The sequence below is a fragment of the Polyodon spathula genome, chromosome 21, assembly GCF_017654505.1.
Source record: "Polyodon spathula isolate WHYD16114869_AA chromosome 21, ASM1765450v1, whole genome shotgun sequence".
In the NCBI taxonomy this organism is placed as follows: Eukaryota; Metazoa; Chordata; class Actinopteri; order Acipenseriformes; family Polyodontidae; genus Polyodon; species Polyodon spathula.
This window is the reverse complement of record NC_054554.1, coordinates 17,103,636-17,121,492: the sequence shown is the minus strand read 5'-3', so window position 1 is coordinate 17,121,492 and position 17,857 is coordinate 17,103,636. Positions and strand designations below refer to the sequence as shown.

The window sequence follows — 17,857 nt, the reverse complement described above, 5'->3', positions numbered from 1 at the left end:
CTGGTTTTGTCTTAATTTAAATGTGTTTTAATTATTTTAATCATTTTTCTTTCCACAAATGACGGTAGCCGTGTTATAAGCGGTATAAACCACTTCGGACTGTACGGTTCTGGTGGTATGTCTGGTGTTATCACCACCCCAGGTGTGGTATATATCATGGGAACCGCACGGCCCGTCCTGGTTTATACTATACTAATATTATATACTATAATACTATTATAATACTATACTAATATAAATTAGTAAATTATTATTTAAGTACAAAATTGTATCAGCGTGCTCAGCAAGTTAATAGCAGAGTAATGTATTAGGTTGTGCGTTGGCGCCATTCGAAAATAAAATAAACAATCTTATGGATTATTTGTTTAACCATTCTGATTGTGCAGGCTGTACCATGTTTAAATGGTACTGTTTTTTAAATCTGGCTTTTTGAACATTTTACATGTTTTGACGAGATGACAATATATAAGTAAAATGAGTTAGCATAAGCAATAAATTCACCTGATGTTTAATTTTTAAACTATTATTATGTTATTTTATATACTGTTATTTTTTGCTTCAAGGTTGCTACAGTGTCAGTAAATTAAAAAAATAAAAAATTAAAAAAAAACTCCCCTGTTTTTCACTGTGGAAATCTGGTAATTCTAAACTACAAGGACAGTGCGAGAAACTGAACTTCTGGTAGAAAACTTGGTCAGGCCGAACTCGACAAAACTCACAAAATACTAAAATGTATTCAATCTTCTCAAATTACTTTGTTTAATGACGACATTAAGAGAACCGTGCAGCATTGTGTAAACTGCATTTTCCTGCTGTAAGCATTCAAGAAATGTTCATTAAATTAGCAACGTACTCCCCCAGCGCTTTCTTCTACAGCAAATCTAAACATACTATATTAAAAACCGGAGCAATACAACAGTAGGCTCTGTGCACATCCTACTTCCGCATTCTCTTATACCTGCATAGTTTACTTCTAGTTAATGTCTGCTTGCGTTCGAATACAGTATTCGAGTCTGATTTATGACAGCTTGCGAAGTGTGCCATAGCCTTGTTTTATACGCGTTGCCTTGAGGACTTACCAAGGATCACAGTTAATGATGTCCATAGAATAGTTAAACTGTGCAGCAAAGCTCCATCAAACAGACTGGAAAAGGGTTTGAAAATGTACGTTTCCAGCTACCTTTGCAACTATGAGGGGGCGTGGTTTAAAATTTTCAGTCTTTGCATATCTGTAAAACTGTTGTGGTAAAATCGATATTTAATTAGGAAACTTGGTTAATGAGTAAGTTTATATTGTTGTTTATTTGTTAACATATAAAATATAATTATGACATTAAAATATGAAAAGTATTGTTGTACTCTTACTACATTGTGATTATGGAACTGTAAGTATTTTAGTTAAACTTGCTCTTAGGACTAAAGTAATTGTATATTTTACCTGCTCTTACTGTATAGTGAATCATGAAATAAATACATTTTGTGACAACCCTAACTCTGTTGCTCTGCTAAGAAAATAAATATGTGCTTTATCATGATGCATAACCAGTTGAAATTTAATACATTTGTTTATGATAAAATTAGTTAAGTGGCAAACTGTACAGCATTGTCAAATTATTGTAATGCTATGATGGTTTTATATTTTATTTCAAGCACTGTATTCCCTCAGACATAACGTCTATATTGTTGTCGTTAACCAGTATCAAACAAAGACAGGCTGACAGGTGAAATCAGTGTGAGGGCCAGTTGTTTCAGATCGATTTGAAGAAGAATGAGAAGCCACACAGTTTGAGTGTAGGATACAAATTAGTGTAGCTGCCCTTTCCTCTGCAGTGTAGTAGTCTCCATGCAGGTTGAGTTTTGCAGTGTGAGCCTGCCCTGCACACGATCACACAGCCCTGTGCACACTGAGGCAAAGCATAGCACTGAGCTGTGACTCAAATAACTAACTGGACAGTCAACAAGGTCCTCTATTTTATTTATTTTTTTGCCCCCTACACATTTTATTTCTTTGTGCTCCCCTTTTTCTTTTTCTCCCCTTTTCCTTTTTTCATTATTTCTCACTCCCCCTTTATCTCTTTCTTATGAATTCCCCCAACCTGTAGCAATATGTAGCAAACTAACACACAGAAACCAAGAAGGGATTCGATTATAGTGTTGAGGATTATTACAGCGAGACACTGCAGTTGTGAACAACAGTAGATGCTAAGATTGTCCTGCTGTATCGTTTGTGACAGCACAGGCTCTACACACTGAGGAGTGCGTATTGTGTGGCACTAATTTAATGAGGAACACCTCTCTGTAGGTTGTCTGTGTAAGGACTAAGGCCTAGGAAGAGACCTGGGTATGGGAATCTTTAGGATGGTAATGGGTGGTATTTGCGCAAGTGAACAAAGGTTATAGTTCAGAACTTGGGAAAAGTTTAGTTTAGCTCTCCTTGGAGGCTTTTGTTTTGTTGTGGTTTTTTATGTGTTTAAAATAAGCATACAGACACTGCCCCGTTTTACTACATCTGCTGTTGTGAGAGCTCATTTTACACGAGAAGACGGTGAAAAGCTCCCAAAAGTGGCAAGACAAACCCTGTTTTGCTGCACTCCTGTATTCCCATTCTCCTGCATTCCTGTATTCCCATCCTCCTACACACCTGTATTCCCATCCTCCTGCACTCCTGTATTCCTATCCTCCTGTATTCCCATCCTCCTGCACTCCTGTATTCCCATCCTCCTGTACTCCTATATTCCCATCATCCTGCACAGCTTTTAGGACTGCAACAAAGTACATTTTGACCTTTGAAGGTTCGGGAACACATTACCGAAGGAAGGTTCGAACCTTTGATGGTACTCATTTTACTAGTGATGTTACTATAGCTACCAGTTTATATTGAAAAATCCCATCCCTCTCCCCTCCCCCAGTGCTTTGGATAGCATACCCTGCTCCACACATGGCAGCGGTGCCATATAGAGTTGCTACATATAACGATTTGTTGGTGGATTTTGTATATTATACAAATAATACAACTTTTGTTAATATCAAAAAATCAAATTTTGCATTTGAGTGACATTTAATGTATGATTTTATAGTATTGACACATTGTCAAACAGTTTCTGTTAACAGTAAAAAACTAAAAACACACAATGTATCTGACAGACCTTCAAAGCTTTTAAAACAATCTTCCAGTCCCTGGCAAGTGAACAAACATTCAAGCCTTTCAAACACAACGCTAACTCCTGTATTCCCATTCAACTGTATTCCCATTCTGCTATACTCCTGTATTACCATTCTCCTGTATTCCCATTCTCCTGCACGTCTGTATTCCAATTGTACTGTATTCCCATTCTCCTGCACTCCTGTATTCCCATTCTCCTGCAGTCCTGTATTCCCATTCTCCTGTACTCCTGTATTCCCATTGTATTGTATTACCATTCTAATGCACTTCTGTATTCCCCTTTTCCTGCAAGCCTGTTTTCCCATTCTCCTGTACTCCCATTCTGCCACACTCCTGTATTCCCATTGTATTGTATTCCCATTCTCCTGCACGCCTGTATTCCTATTGTACTGTATTCCCATTCTCCTGGACTCCTTTATTCCCATTGTACTGTATTCCTGTATTCCGATTCTCCTGCATGCCTGTATTCCCATTCTGCCGCACTCCTGTATTCCCATTGTATTGTATTCCCATTCTTCTGCACGCCTGTATTCCAATTGTACTGTATTCTCATTCTCCTGCACTCCTTTATTCCCATTGTACTGTATTCCTGTATTCCCATTCTCCTGCGTGCCTGTATTCCCATTCTCCTGCACTCCTATATTCCCATTCTCCTGCACACCTGTATTCCCATTCTCCTGCACTCCTGTATTACTATTCTCCTGTATTCCCATTCTTCTGCACTCCTATATTACTATTCTCCTGTATTCCCATTCTCCTGCACTCCTGTATTCCCATTCTCCTGCACTCTTGTATTCCCATTCTCTTGTATTCCCATTCAAATGTATTCCCATTCTCCTGCACTCCTCTATTACCATTCTCCTCTATTCCCATTCTCCTGCACTCCTGTATTCCCATTCTACTGCACTCCTGTATTACTATTCTCCTGTATTCCCATTCTCTTGTATTCCCATTCAAATGTATTCCCATTCTCCTGTACTCTTGTATTCCCATTCAAATGTATTCCCATTCAAATGTATTCCCATTCTCCTGCACTCCTCTATTACCATTCTCCTGTATTCCCATTCTCCTGCACTCCTGTATTACTATTCTCCTGTATTACTATTCTCCGGTATTCCCATTCTCCTGCACTCCTGTATTCCCATTCTCCTGCACTCTTGTATTCCCATTCAAATGTATTCCCATTCTCCTGCACTCCTCTATTACCATTCTCCTGTATTCCCATTCTCCTGCATGCCTGTATTCCCATTCTCCTGTATCACTGTTCTCCTGTATTCCCATTCTCCTGCGCACCTGTTTACCCATTCTATTGTATTCCCATTCAACTGTATTATCATTCTCCTACACTCCTGTATTACCGTTCTCCTGTATTCCCATTCTCTTCTATTCCCATTAACTGTATTCCCATTCTCCTGCACTCCTGTATTCCCATTCTCCTGCACGCCTGTATTCTCATTGTACTATATTCCCATTCTCCAGCACTTCTGTATTCCCATTGTCCTGTATTCCCATTCCCCTGCACGCCTGTATTCCCATTGTACTGTATTACCATTCTCCTGCACGCCTGTATTCACATTCTACTGCACTCCTGTATTCCCATTGTACTGTATTCCCATTCTCATGCACTCCTGTATTCCCATTGTACTGTGTTACTATTCTACTGCACTCCTTTATTCCTAGATTGATACACACTTTGTATTCTTCCCTCTGTAGGGTCCTGGAAAGCTGGAACACAACGATTCATATCCGAGCGTAGATTGTTAAAGATGCTTATTGAACATAGTAGAGCTTTGGAGAGAATCACACACGGTTCAAGTGTAGGAAATTGCTCTATAATTATGTCCTTGAGCGACTGCTTTATACATATTGTTAGTACCGATCAGTAGTGACTACACAGTAAAAAAAATATGTGTATCCATCAGCATTCAGCATGCAGTTATGTTAGTAAATTCGCAGTAACTAGTAGCATTTTAACAGTTTGCATAAGTAACCTTGAACATTCTCCACAGGGGTTGCATCACTCAGTGCCGGCACTTCATCTATGTATCTTTTATTTAACCAGAACAGTTTTGCACACATTCCACACTTTGTAACCTTCTATTGTTCTTGCACTCTTTGTACTGGTAGTCAATTGCTGGTATTTTTCCTTCGTCTGTTCTTAGTCTCTTCTTTGCGCATGTGCAGCGCAATGAATGCAACACCTCCCAGTGAGATGTTAATTTATAACTGATTCCCCGGGCTATTGGGGTGCTCTCCAGCGTGGCTCAGGGAAGGGGGGACACTTTTAACTGCTGCACACCGCAGCAGTTAAAGGACAATAAAGTGCTAATGTGCGGTACTCTAGAATGCTATTGTGTGCATTTTAACACATCTAGAGACCCACTTGTACAATTGTGATTAAGTAAAACTTCAATTTTTGGGTCATTGTCATGCTGAAAGGTGAACTTCTGTCCCAGTTTCAGCTTTCTTGCAGAGGGCAGCAGGTTTTCCTCTTCTCTGTATAGTCATATATTTTTAGTATTATAGATCTATATCTATTATATTAAATATATAATATATTCTGTAGAGGACTATATATATATATATATGTATATATATGTGTATATATATATATGTATATATATATATATATATATAATATATATATATATATATAGCAGCAGTAAAGCACAGTGAGGTAGTAAAATATAGGCAGATATTGTAAAACGGAGAGTTTTGGTAAAGCATAGACAGACATTGTAAAACAGAGGTATGGTAAAGCATGACAAACCATGGTAAACTGTATTACATGCATAGTGAAACTGGAAAACTACAGTGAAAATGACCATGGTAAACCATTATAAAGGAAAGCTTTTGTGGATTTTTCTTGCTTCTGAATCACTAGCGGCTAGTGGATCATGCAGGGATGGAAATAAGACTCCCAATGTATGTAGTGTGACTAATTTCTAGGTTCTAGAGTTGAATAAGATACGCCTGAGTTTGTTACCTCTACACTGGGCAAATTGATCGCTAGTCCCGGGTTAGGGTGTGAATTGATCACTGGTCAAGGGTTAAGGTATGGATTGATCGCTGGTCCCGGGTTAGGGTGTGGATTGATCGCTGGTCCTGAGTTACGGTGTAGCTTGATTGCTGGTCCCGGGTTAGGGTGTGGATTGATCGCTGGTCCCGGGTTAAGGTGTGGATTGATCACTAGTTCCGGGTTAGGGTGTGGATTGATCGCTAGTCCCGGGTTAGGGTGTGGATTGCTCGCTGGTCCAGGGTTAAGGTGTGGACTGATTCCTGGTCTTGGGTTACAGTTCAGGCTGCAGCTCTGGTTCACACCACCTGTGAGTATGTATTTCCAGCCCTTTCGAGGTTGATGAGTCACTGACAGCTCTATATCTCTGTCTCTCTCCTCAGATGGGAGGAAGAGTACACACTGAGGGTGCAAATGCAAGAGAGAGTCAACGAGCTACAGGAGGTAAAACACTGTCTGTGTGTGTCTGTCTCTGTGTTTCTCTGTCTCCTCCATCTGTGTGTGTCTCCTCTCTCTCTCTCTCTCTCTCTCTCTCTCTCTCTCTCTCTCTCTCTTTCTCGCTGTCTGTTTGTCTCCCCTCTCTCTGACAGCCAGTGACAAAGTGGTGAGTGAACACAGGCGAATGCAATGCACTGCGGAATAAGTAGACCAACAACGATATCCAGGTGCAAGGGTGTTTGTTTAGAATTACAATGTCCAGAGGCATTATGGCAAACACCAGTAAACAAGCAATAGTGAATGAAGTGATACAGCAGCATGTATCACTTTGTTTGTAAATCCTCGGGTTTGACCCAAAATCAAAAGTCCAGTCTTTATCTCACCCACAGAAAACACAGAAACAGTTTTTACAGTGAGTGAATCAAGTGCTCGTGGTGAAAAGAAAGTTCTCCATGAAAAGGGAAGTGCTGGTGTCTGGGTTTGGTGCTGGCCTGTGGCTACAGCTCCGGCTCGTGTTGGTAGTCTTTAAGAAAAACAGACAGTCAGTTTAAACTAGCAAACACAACACTCACGTTTTTGGTAACACAGGGTCTTCTTTTAGGTTGTTTTTAACCATTTACAGTGGAATAGATTACTTCAATACAACCACTAGTTATACCCTCCCTCATGACCCCTTGTTTAATGAGCGCATCTGCTTCTCCAATCCGCAGATGCCACGCCGTTTCCCCGTCCAGGTCATTGAGTTCGGGTACCGTAGCTCCACCCCTTTCCTAGCCAGCCGACATCCACCTACTCACGGGAATAAATTGTTATGCCTTTTACTCCAGGGTAGGTCGGGAGGCAGATCTAACACCAAGAATCATTCGATCTCTGTCACATATCCCACCGCTCAGAGTGGAGCCAAAGGAACACTCTGCTAAATCTACCTTTTCCATTCCACCCCCGTCCCGGGAAAAATAATCCTTATTTTGGTGGTCTTTAAATAAGGCCTCCCTTGCCTGCCAGGGCTTTAATAAATTTATATGATAAATTTATTTTTCATTATGGCTGTCTAATTTCATAAAGGTTCGAATGAATGCATTTTTATTGTAATGCTGCTGTTGCCTGTGCTGAGCAGATTTGAGATTGTCCTGTGCCAAACGACCGACCAAATCTAGGCGATCTCTAAGTAGGAGTTCATGCTGCACTACATTTTTGGAGAAGCCTTTGTGCTCCTCCCACCCCTCTCTCAACAGAGTGAGGATGCTGCGCAGCTGTCGGCCGTAAAGCTCAAAGGGGGAGAACCCTGTTGAACTCTGCAGCACCTCTTTCACTGCAAAAAGGAAGTAGGGAAAAAGCGAAGCACAATGTTTTTGCTCTTGATTTACAAATTGTCTCAGCATCTACTTCAAAGTCTGATTAAATCATTCCACCAAACCATCCATCTGTGGATGATAAATAGATGTCCTGATGAGATGTATTTTTAGTATTTTTGCATACTTGCTGTACGTATTGGACAAAAAGTTAGTTCCATGATCAGTCAACATCTCCTTGAGGATCCCTGCTCTAGCCATAAAAGAACTAGTTTTTTGGCTATCGCAACGGCACTAGTGGACATGAATAGAAGTGCCTCCGGGTATCGTGTTGCATAATCTACCATTACTAATATATGCGTTTACCCGGAGTCAGAAGGTAGCAAATGGCCGACTATGTCCACTGCGATGCGTTCAAAGGGAGTGGAAGTAATTGGCAGTGGGACCAAAGGGGTGTGGCGCACTCAGCCTGGCGCTACTCGCTGGCAGTCTGGGCATGTGGCTACATATTTTGACACATCTTTATGAAGTCAATACCCAATAAAATCGAGCCAATATTTGCTCCCTTGTCTTGTCAGCTTCGAGGTGTCCCACAAAAGGGATATCATGCGCCAGCCTCATGACCTCCAGCCGACAAGACAGGGGAACCAATAATTGTGTTACAGGCTGCCCTGTGCCCGTGGCAAGGTTTACCCTATTCAGTAATTGCCCCTTGATAATGAAATGTGGAAATACTGTTAACAATACTGGAACACTTGTTCCAGCGCTTCAACATCCTTACCTTCAATAGACCAGACCTGCTCCCAAGTGAACACTAGTGAGAGGTCATTATTTTAGCCCCACACCATGTTCGTGCTTGAGTGCCACATGTCCGGTAAACTGGGCAGGGCAGGAATAGCATCTGCCCTTGATGGTCCAGTAACCTTGCCCTCCCAGTCACACTGCGTTCCCACCCCCTTTGAGTGACGTTTGTTACCATTGTACCAGGCTCCCACCAGACCCCAGCCTTGTCTCATTAATGCTCCCTCCCATTTCTGCATCCTCCTTTCTTCATTTGTTTTTCTCAGGCAGAACAGGGGAGAAAACATTTCTGTTTGAAAGGGAAAAACATTACCAGTCATTTCCCTTTAGTTTTTGTCTGCAACGTTTATGTGTGTGGTCAAGACTGCCATTAATTTTAACAATTCTTTATAGTTTTGACCAGTCTCGACCCAGAATAATTGGGTGGTAGCCTTTTCGCCACCCCAACTACCAGGTGACATTTTATCGGACCGACTGCTAAGTATACTTTGACTATGAGATATGTTATCGTGTCTCCATGGATACAGGAGATAGCCACCTGACCTTGTGGCTGCCACAGCACACCGCCCAAGAAACGTTCTAATTAAAGTTTGACCACACCCTGTGTTCATTAAATGTAAGGGTTTTCACATTTCCCAAAATTACATTGACAATACAAGGCCCCTCCCGACTATTTTCCCCTCGCTTACCCGCATGCTGCCACGTCACACCCCATGGCAGATGGGCATGACTTTGCCTGATGTCCCTACTGGTGGCACCTAAAACAGGTAGGAGGGCACATTGGTTAAGTATCTGTCCCTTTGCTGGTATACCATCGGGGCAGGGGTAGCACCTCTACCCCAGCTGGGGGACAACTTTGGTCTCCATGGAGGGGAGGCAAGGTTGCCCATTGGGGCCGGCGGTCTAGGAGGTTGTTGACCCAGTTCCAGTGGTGGGGGTGGGGCTCAGATGCTCCTCTGTACTGGAGCGGTGAGTAGCTGGACTGGGCTGACACCAGGGAGTCCTCGAAGTTCTCAGAGTTTCACTGCCTGATCCAGGGTGTCGGGGCTGTGGCGCCATATCAACGCTTGGGTCTCGGCACCGACCATTTGGCAAAACTCTTAACTCTTGTTAATGAGTTCGGCTACCGTAGCTTCGCCCTATTTCTAGCTGGCTGACTTCCACCGACCCATGGGAATAAATTGTCATGCCTTTTAGTCCAGGCTACTCTGTTCCTTTTACACAGGGCCCTCATAGGTCAGGAGTGAGATCTAACACCAAGAATCATTCGATCTCTGTTACACAGCCCTATTTCTGTTCTCTGTGACAGTCTTGTTTCTGTTCTGTCTCTGACTGCCCTGTTTCTGTTCTGTCCTCTCTCTGACTGCCCTGTTTTTGTTCTCTCTCCTCTCTCTGACTGTCCTGTTTCTTTTCTCTTTCTCTGCAGGATGCTCAGGAGTCGGAAGCCTGTCAGGAGGAACTGGCTTTCAAAGTGCAGCAGCTGAAATCTGAGCTGGTCCTGTTCAAGGGGCTAATGAGCAATGTGAGCGTCCATTATTGAGCTCTCTATCCATCCCTCCATCCATCCATCCATCCATCTATCTATCCATCCATTCTTCCTTCCATCCATCCACCCCAAGGGCGCTGGAACTAGGGGTGCTGGGGGAGCGGCAGCACCCCTTTGGCTTTGCATGTCTTCTATTATATACAGGGGTTACAGTTTTGTTCCATGGCTTTCAGCACCCCCACTTTAAAAATTGCTCCAGTGCCACTCATCCATTCATGCATCCATTACTGAGCTATCCCTCCATCTATCCTCCATCCATCCCTCCCTCCCTCCATCCAGTCATGCATTCATTTCATATCTGAACTCTGAGATTCTAGACCACAGACCAGACTTGTAGTCGAGTCCTCAAATCTCAAGTCCATCAGTGTCCAAGTCCTGAGTCTGAGTCTGAGTCAGTCATGAGTCTTGAAGCAAACTCAAATCAATTTTCCTTCAAATAGTGGTAGTAGTAGGGGAGCAGTTTACTTAATGGATGTTGACTGATATCCCCCAGGAAAAATGCACAAATAATACAAAATAAAAAAAAAATGAAAAAAATGTTTTCAATTTATTTTTTTTACCTAGATTATTCTATTTGCATGCCTTTTTGAACTTGTCTGTCACTATCTTTTTTTCTTTTGCAATTGGAATTGGAATACTGTTTGAATGTACCTAAAGTTTGTAAATCAAGTTTGTGGAAGTTGTTTTTCACTTTGATAGAAGCCGTGATTGGGACTAATGGAGCCAGTGCAGTGTTACAGTGGTACATCGTCAGATGTTATGGTATGCATAACAAAACTTGACTCCTGTAAAGTCAGCAAGTGATACGATGTCAGATTGCAAATGGTGTCCTGTCAGATTTTGGTACAGGTGCAATCAGTTGCGGTCTGATGGGTGTTTTCCTATTAATATATTAAGTCTGTTTGGGATACAACAGGGTGATGTTGTGACTTGTCTTTTTGTTGTTGTGTGTTTTCAGGAGAAATGAAGACACTGTTTGCTCTTTTAAAGTGGGTATGTGAAGTTAGGTTTATAGATCGTCCCACTGTGGAAAAATGTACAAACGATTCAGGCCAGCTCGCAAGCCTGTGTAGCTGCTACTGAATACTGTGTGATAGCTGATGTTATCGCTTCAGCAAAGAAACTTCTTTAAAACTGTGTTTATTTCAGTTATAGGTGCAGTTTTCCAGTCCATATTATTCTTTGTTTGTGCTGACCAATCATTAAAAACTGACAGCCCAAGCGGTTACTTTTTTAGTATTATAGCAATACTAAATTATTGCTGTCAGTTCCGTTACCTCGAGGAATGTATGGACATTGGAGTCACCAAACAAATTCAGATTTGCATGGAGGAAGTGTATTATAGGCTTGGAATGCTTATCAGCCAGTCAGGATGCAGATATCCCCAAATCCATGTTATAGTCTAGTTTATCTGTTTGGCATACATTTTGCTATGAGAGCTGGACAAGACTGTCATAATCTAAGAGTTGAATTTAGTAGTCGGCTTCAGTTGGACAAGGACTCATTTGGATATTTTTTTAAAATACAAAGACGACTTAACTAAGACTAAACAGAGGTGGGCTACAGAAAACTGCAGTGCAGAGGTAATTCTCACCAACTGACTGCAAAACCATGTCCGAGGTGTGTATATTTAAAACAAAAAAAAATAGATAACTATAACAAAAGATCATAATCACTGCAAAGAAGAAAAGCCATTCTTTGATGACAACAAATGTATTTTTACAATATTTCATCATTTTTAAAAAAAAATTATTGTTTTTTACTGTTGTAATCTCGTTACCGTAATGCATTAGCTATCTTACGTAATTGTTAATTGCTTAATACATGCATTTCACTGATGCATCAAATGCATCTTGTTAAGAATTTTTCATAATTTACATAAATCTATGGTTTGTAAAGGGCACTTTTTTTTTTTTTAAGAAAAACATGGTGTCCGAAAAAAATTCTCATTACGGTAACAATAGCTAATGTTCCCCTGAGATTCCTTGAAGCATTTAAATCAGGGATCTCAAACTCAATTTACCTGGGGGCCAATGTCAATCTTGAAATCCTCCTGGGGGGGCAGTAACATCATGGGAGATGGAATTCAGAAAAAAATAAATCTTTCAAAAACAAAGTCCTGAATTAAATGAAATTCAACAGCCTTTACAATTTACTAAATTGAACTTTTCACAATGGTGGTTTTCCCAAAGGTTTTTAGCGTTTCCCAGACACTTGGTAACAGTTAAGAACATAAGAACATAAGAAAATTTACAAACGAGAGGAGGCCATTCGGCCCATCTTGCTCGTTTGGTTGTTAGTAGCTTATTGATCCCAAAATCTCATCAAGCAACTTCTTGAAGGATCCCAGGGTGTCAGCTTCAACAACATTACTGGGGAGTTGATTCCAGACCCTCACAATTCTCTGTGTAAAAAAGTGCCTCCTATGTTCTGTTCTGAATGCCCCTTTGTCTAATCTCCATTTGTGAACCCTGGTCCTTGTTTCTTTTTTCAGGCTGAAAATGTCCCTTGGGTCGACACTGCCAATACCTTTTAGAATTTTGAATGCTTGAATTAGGTCGCCACGTAGTCTTCTTTGTTCAAGACTGAACAGATTCAATTCTTTTAGCCTGTCTGCATATGACATGCCTTTTAAGCCCGGAATAATTCTGGTCGCTCTTCTTTGCACTCTTTCTAGAGCAGCAATATCTTTTTTATAGCGAGGTGACCAGAACTACACACAATATTCAAGATGAGGTCTTACTAGTGCATTGTACAGTTTTAACATTACTTCCCTTGATTTAAATTAGCCTTTTTTATAGCTTCCCCACATTGTCTAGATGAAGACATTTCTGAGTCAACAAAAACTCCTAGGTCTTTTTCATAGATTCCTTCTCCAATTTCAGTATCTCCCATATGATATTTATAATGTACATTTTTATTTCCTGCGTGCAGTACCTTACACTTTTCTCTATTAAATGTCATTTGCCATGTGTCTGCCCAGTTCTGAATCTTGTCTAGATCATTTTGAATGACCTTTGCTGCTGCAACAATGTTTGCCACTCCTCCTACTTTTGTGTCGTCTGCAAATTTAACAAGTTTGCTTACTATACCAGAATCTAAATCATTAATGTAGATTAGGAATAGCAGAGGACCTAATGCTGATCCCTGTGGTACACCACTGGTTACCACACTCCATTCTGAGGTTTTTCCTCTAATAAGTACTTTCTGTTTTCTACATGTTAACCACTCCCTAATCCATGTACATGTGTTTCCTTGAATCCCAACTGCATTCAGTTTGAGAATTAATCTTTTGTGTGGGACTTTGTCAAAAGCTTTCTGGAAATCTAAATAAACCATGTCATATGCTTTGCAATTATCCATTATCGATGTTGCATCCTCAAAAAAATCAAGCAAGTTAGTTAGACACGATCTCCCTTTCCTAAAACCATGTTGACTGTCTCCCAGGACCCTGTTACCATATAGGTAATTTTCCATTTTGGATCTTATTATAGTTTCCATAAGTTTGCATATAATAGAAGTCAGGCTTACTGGTCTGTAGTTACCTGGTTCAGTTTTGTTTCCCTTTTTGTGGATCGGTATTACGTTTGCAATTTTCCAGTCTGTCGGTACCACCCCTGTGTCAAGAGACTGCTGCATGATCTTGGTTAGCGGTTTGTAAATTACTTCTTTCATTTCTTTGAGTACTACTGGGAGGATCTCATCTGGCCCAGGGGATTTGTTTATTTTAAGAGCTCCTAGTCCCTTTAACACTTCTGCCTCAGTTATGCTAAAGTTATTTAAAACTGGATAGGAACTGGATGACATGTGGGGCATGTTGTCAGTATCTTCCTTTGTAAAAACTTGTGAAAAGTAATCATTTAACATATTTGCTATTTTTTTTTCTTCCTCTACGATTTTGCCATTTGTATCTCTTAAACATTTAATCTCCTCTTTGAATGTTCTCTTGCTGTTGTAATATTGGAAAAACATTTTGGAATTGGTTTTAGCTCCCTTAGCAATGTTCATTTCTATTTCTCTCTTGGCCTTTCTAACTTCCTTTTTGACTTGCGTTTGCAGTTCTGTGTACTCTTTCTGCGTACTTTCTTTTTGGTCCTTTTTTAATGCTCTGTAAAGTGCCTTTTTTCGCTGAATATTTTTTTTAATTGATCTATTAAACCATTTTGGCAATTTAGTTTTACATTTAGATTTGTCTACTTTAGGGATATAATTGTTTTGCGCCTCTAGTACTACATTTTTGAAGAACAACCATCCTTCTTCTGTGGGTGTTTTCTCTATTTTACTCCAATCTACTTCTGTTAGTCTCTGTTTCATACCTTCATAGTTTGCTTTTCTAAAATTGTAAACCTTAGCTTTAGTCTTTACTTTTGGGGATTTAAAAAACACTTCAAATGAGACCATGTTGTGGTCTGAGTTTGCCAGTGGTTCTCTGACCTCTGTTTTAGTTATTCTATCTTCGTTATTTGAAAAGACTAAATCAAGGCATGCCTCCCCTCTAGTGGGTGCCTTCACAAATTGTGTTAGGAAGCAGTCATTTGTCATTTCCACCATTTCTATTTCATCCTTCGCGCTACCCACCGGGTTTTCCCATTTTATTTGGGGGAAGTTGAAATCCCCCATTAGTATGGCTTCTCCTTTGCTACACACATTTCTAATGTCATTGTATAACAGATTATTGTGCTCACCGTCTGAATCTGGCGGTCTATAGCATGCTCCTATTATTATGCCTTTTGAATTTTTGTCTGTTATTCTGACCCATATTGATTCGGTTTTATTTTCTTTGTCCAGGTTTAACACCTGGGCTTCAAGACTGTTTCTTATGTATAGCGCTACCCCTCCTCCTCTTCTGTCCTGCCTGTCTTTCCTATACAGTGTATACCCACAAATATTATATTCGTCCCCATCACTCTCAGACAACCAAGTTTCTGTAACACCTATCACATCATAGTTACCTGTTAGTGCAGTAGCTTCAAGTTCTAGAATTTTGTTTCTGATACTTCTAGCATTTAGATAAATACATTTAATGGTTGTCTTACCTGAGTTGTTGTTCTTGTTTTGATGCGGTCTCCCTTCTGTTTTTTTGTTGATTTCTCCCCCCTTCCTTTCTAGTTTAAATGCTTCCGAACCTGCTCGAGGATCTTTTCTCCGAGTAGACTAGTTCCCTTGTTATTTAAATGCAGTCCATCCCGTCTATACAGATAGTCCTCGTTGTAGAATGTGGTCCAATGATCAAGATAGGTGAAGCCTTCCCGTGTGCACCACGTCTTCAGCCATTCGTTTTGATTAATTATTTCCAGCTGTCCATATGGTCCTTTGCAAGGTGCGGGTAGTATACCAGAAAATACCACAGTTTTGGTTTTCTCTTTTAATTTCCTTCCTAGCTCTCTGAATTTGTTTTGCAGGGATTTTGGTCTGTCTCTTCCAATGTTGTTTGTACCGATGTGGACGACTACTACCGGGTCGTCTCCTGTTCGTTCTAGGAGCCTGTCCACGTTCTCAGTGATGTGCTTGACCGAGGCTCCCGGAAGGCAGCACACTGTTGTAGTAAGGGGGTCCAAACTGCGAATTGAACTTGCTGTGTTTCTCAATATGGAGTCCCCAACAATCATGACCTCCCTTCTTTTTGCTGTCTGGTCACCACTGTCAATAGGGTCCTGGATGTTGTTCCTTTCATTCTCTTGTTGTTGGTTCTGCTCATCAAAATTCTGAAGTGACTCAAATCTGTTGGTTGTTTTGATTTCTGGTGGTTGTGTTTGAGGAAGTTTCTTTTTTTCCCTGCTTCTGCCTACCTGAACCCAGCTGTTCTGACCTTCTATCTCCCTGGTGGCTTTCAGTCTGTTAGGGGTGATGCAGACTTCCATGAATTGTGGGTGTGCCAGTTCCTCAAGATCCTGTTGCTGTCTCACTTCTTCCAGCTCCATTTCTAGCATACTTACTAGTTTATGCAAATCCTGGATCGCGCGGCACTTTACGCACACTTGGTTTAGCTCCGCTGGGTTTTCTCGGATTTCCCACATCAAGCAGGTGTCACAGATTACTGGCTTGAAGACCATGTTGAGGGTTTTTTTTTTTTTGAAGTTTAGTTTCTTCTGCAGCCGTCAGCCTGCTTTCAAACTGCTTCTAAACTGCTCTGTACTTTTCCACGCCTGTACTTCTCCCACTCGTTGTCGCTTCCACTCGCTCTCACTGGGAAGACTGCCTCGTTTAACTGCGTTGTTCTGCTGTGCTGTTGGCTCCTCCCCTCGCCCGTGTCTCAGAACGGCGCTGAATTTGAATCAGCTGCTCCGAGTTTCAGCTTGTTTTTTTATCAGAAAAACACACGCGGCTGTTTGACTTTGAGCTGCTGCTGTGTTTCCCCAATGTCCTCTGTTTTCTGATTAAAGCAATTCAAGATGCAATTTCTCCTTACTGCTTCTAAACTGCTCTGTACTTTTCCACGCCTGTACTTCTCCCACTCGCTGTCGCTTCCACTCGCTGTCGCTGGGAAGACTGCCTCGTTTAAGAATGAGAGTTCAGCTCTGTAAGTCTGTTGATGTTTGGCCTCAGTGATTCAGCAGTGGACCTTCAGGATGGCAGCAAGGTGTGCATCTCTTAGCCTTGAATGGAACTTGGACTTGTTTACGTTCAACTGGAAAAAGTTTCTCGCACATGTATGTCCTGCCAAACAGACAGATTCTTTTCTTGAACCTTTTGAAAACCTCTGGGAAGGTAGGGGGTAGCTGCTTGAAGAACTGTGCAAGACCTCCTTATGCTGCCTTTAATTTGTTCTTTAAAGGAGTGTTGCACTGCAAATCAGTTAGCACCATCTACAGATCATTTGGAGCTATTTCCACATCAAAAGAAAATGGGTCAGCGCACATTAAGAAGGTGTCTCTGTGCCTCCTGAAGTTGCAAACCACCAATCAAATTCCTCCAGACAACGCATCCGTCAATTATAGAAAAAACTGTACTGTCTTTACAAAATTGAAGGCTCTGCAACCTCTGATCATTCAGGCAAACTGCAATTGCCATGTGCTGCACAATACTGCAAAACACAGCATGAAATCACTTAGTTTGGACGTGGAAGGATTGGTCCTAAAAATCTTCAATGAATTTTCATGCAATGCAAAAAGACCGGAGCAGCTGAAGTCCTGCTTTGAATTTGTGCAGCAAGACTACCACAAAATGCTGTCACACGTACCCACACGATGGCTTATATTCTTTACCACTGTCAAAAGTCTCTTGCTGAATTGGCCACTAATCAAGGTGTACTTCCTTGAAGTTGGGGATTCAGAGTGTGACTAAGTTCGTGGGAGACCAGGAAAATGCAATCAGAGACTGACACTCCCAGAGTTGCTACATGTACTTTGTGCACTCTGTCATGGCAATCTTTCAGAAGGCAATTCTTGTTCTCGAGAAAGACAGTACCAATGCCGCAGAACTTTATGATATCATGAGACGTCCGGCTGCAGCTGACTGACCGAGAGAGAGACTGGTTCTTTGGACTCCAGGTAAACAGAGCTTTGCCACACTTAACTGTAGAAGTGCAGAGGAAGTTCTGTGACGAAATAAGTTTAGTGTACACCCGTGCAGTGGCTTACCTTGAGAAGTGGTTCTCTTTT

The 17,857-nt window shown here is 41.2% G+C and overlaps 1 protein-coding gene across 6 annotated transcripts in view; it reads left to right on the top strand.

Moving 5' to 3' along the window:
- The window catches only part of LOC121296734 (non-homologous end joining factor IFFO1-like), a 74,174-nt gene that overhangs the window by 19,490 nt on the left and 36,827 nt on the right, over positions 1–17,857 (top strand). For all 6 annotated transcript variants that reach the window (XM_041222523.1, XM_041222522.1, XM_041222521.1 and 3 more), the window contains exons 2-3: positions 6,563–6,623; positions 10,137–10,232. In XM_041222523.1, coding sequence (XP_041078457.1) covers positions 6,563–6,623; positions 10,137–10,232 — 157 coding nt within the window. The remainder of the gene's footprint in view (positions 1–6,562; positions 6,624–10,136; positions 10,233–17,857) is intronic.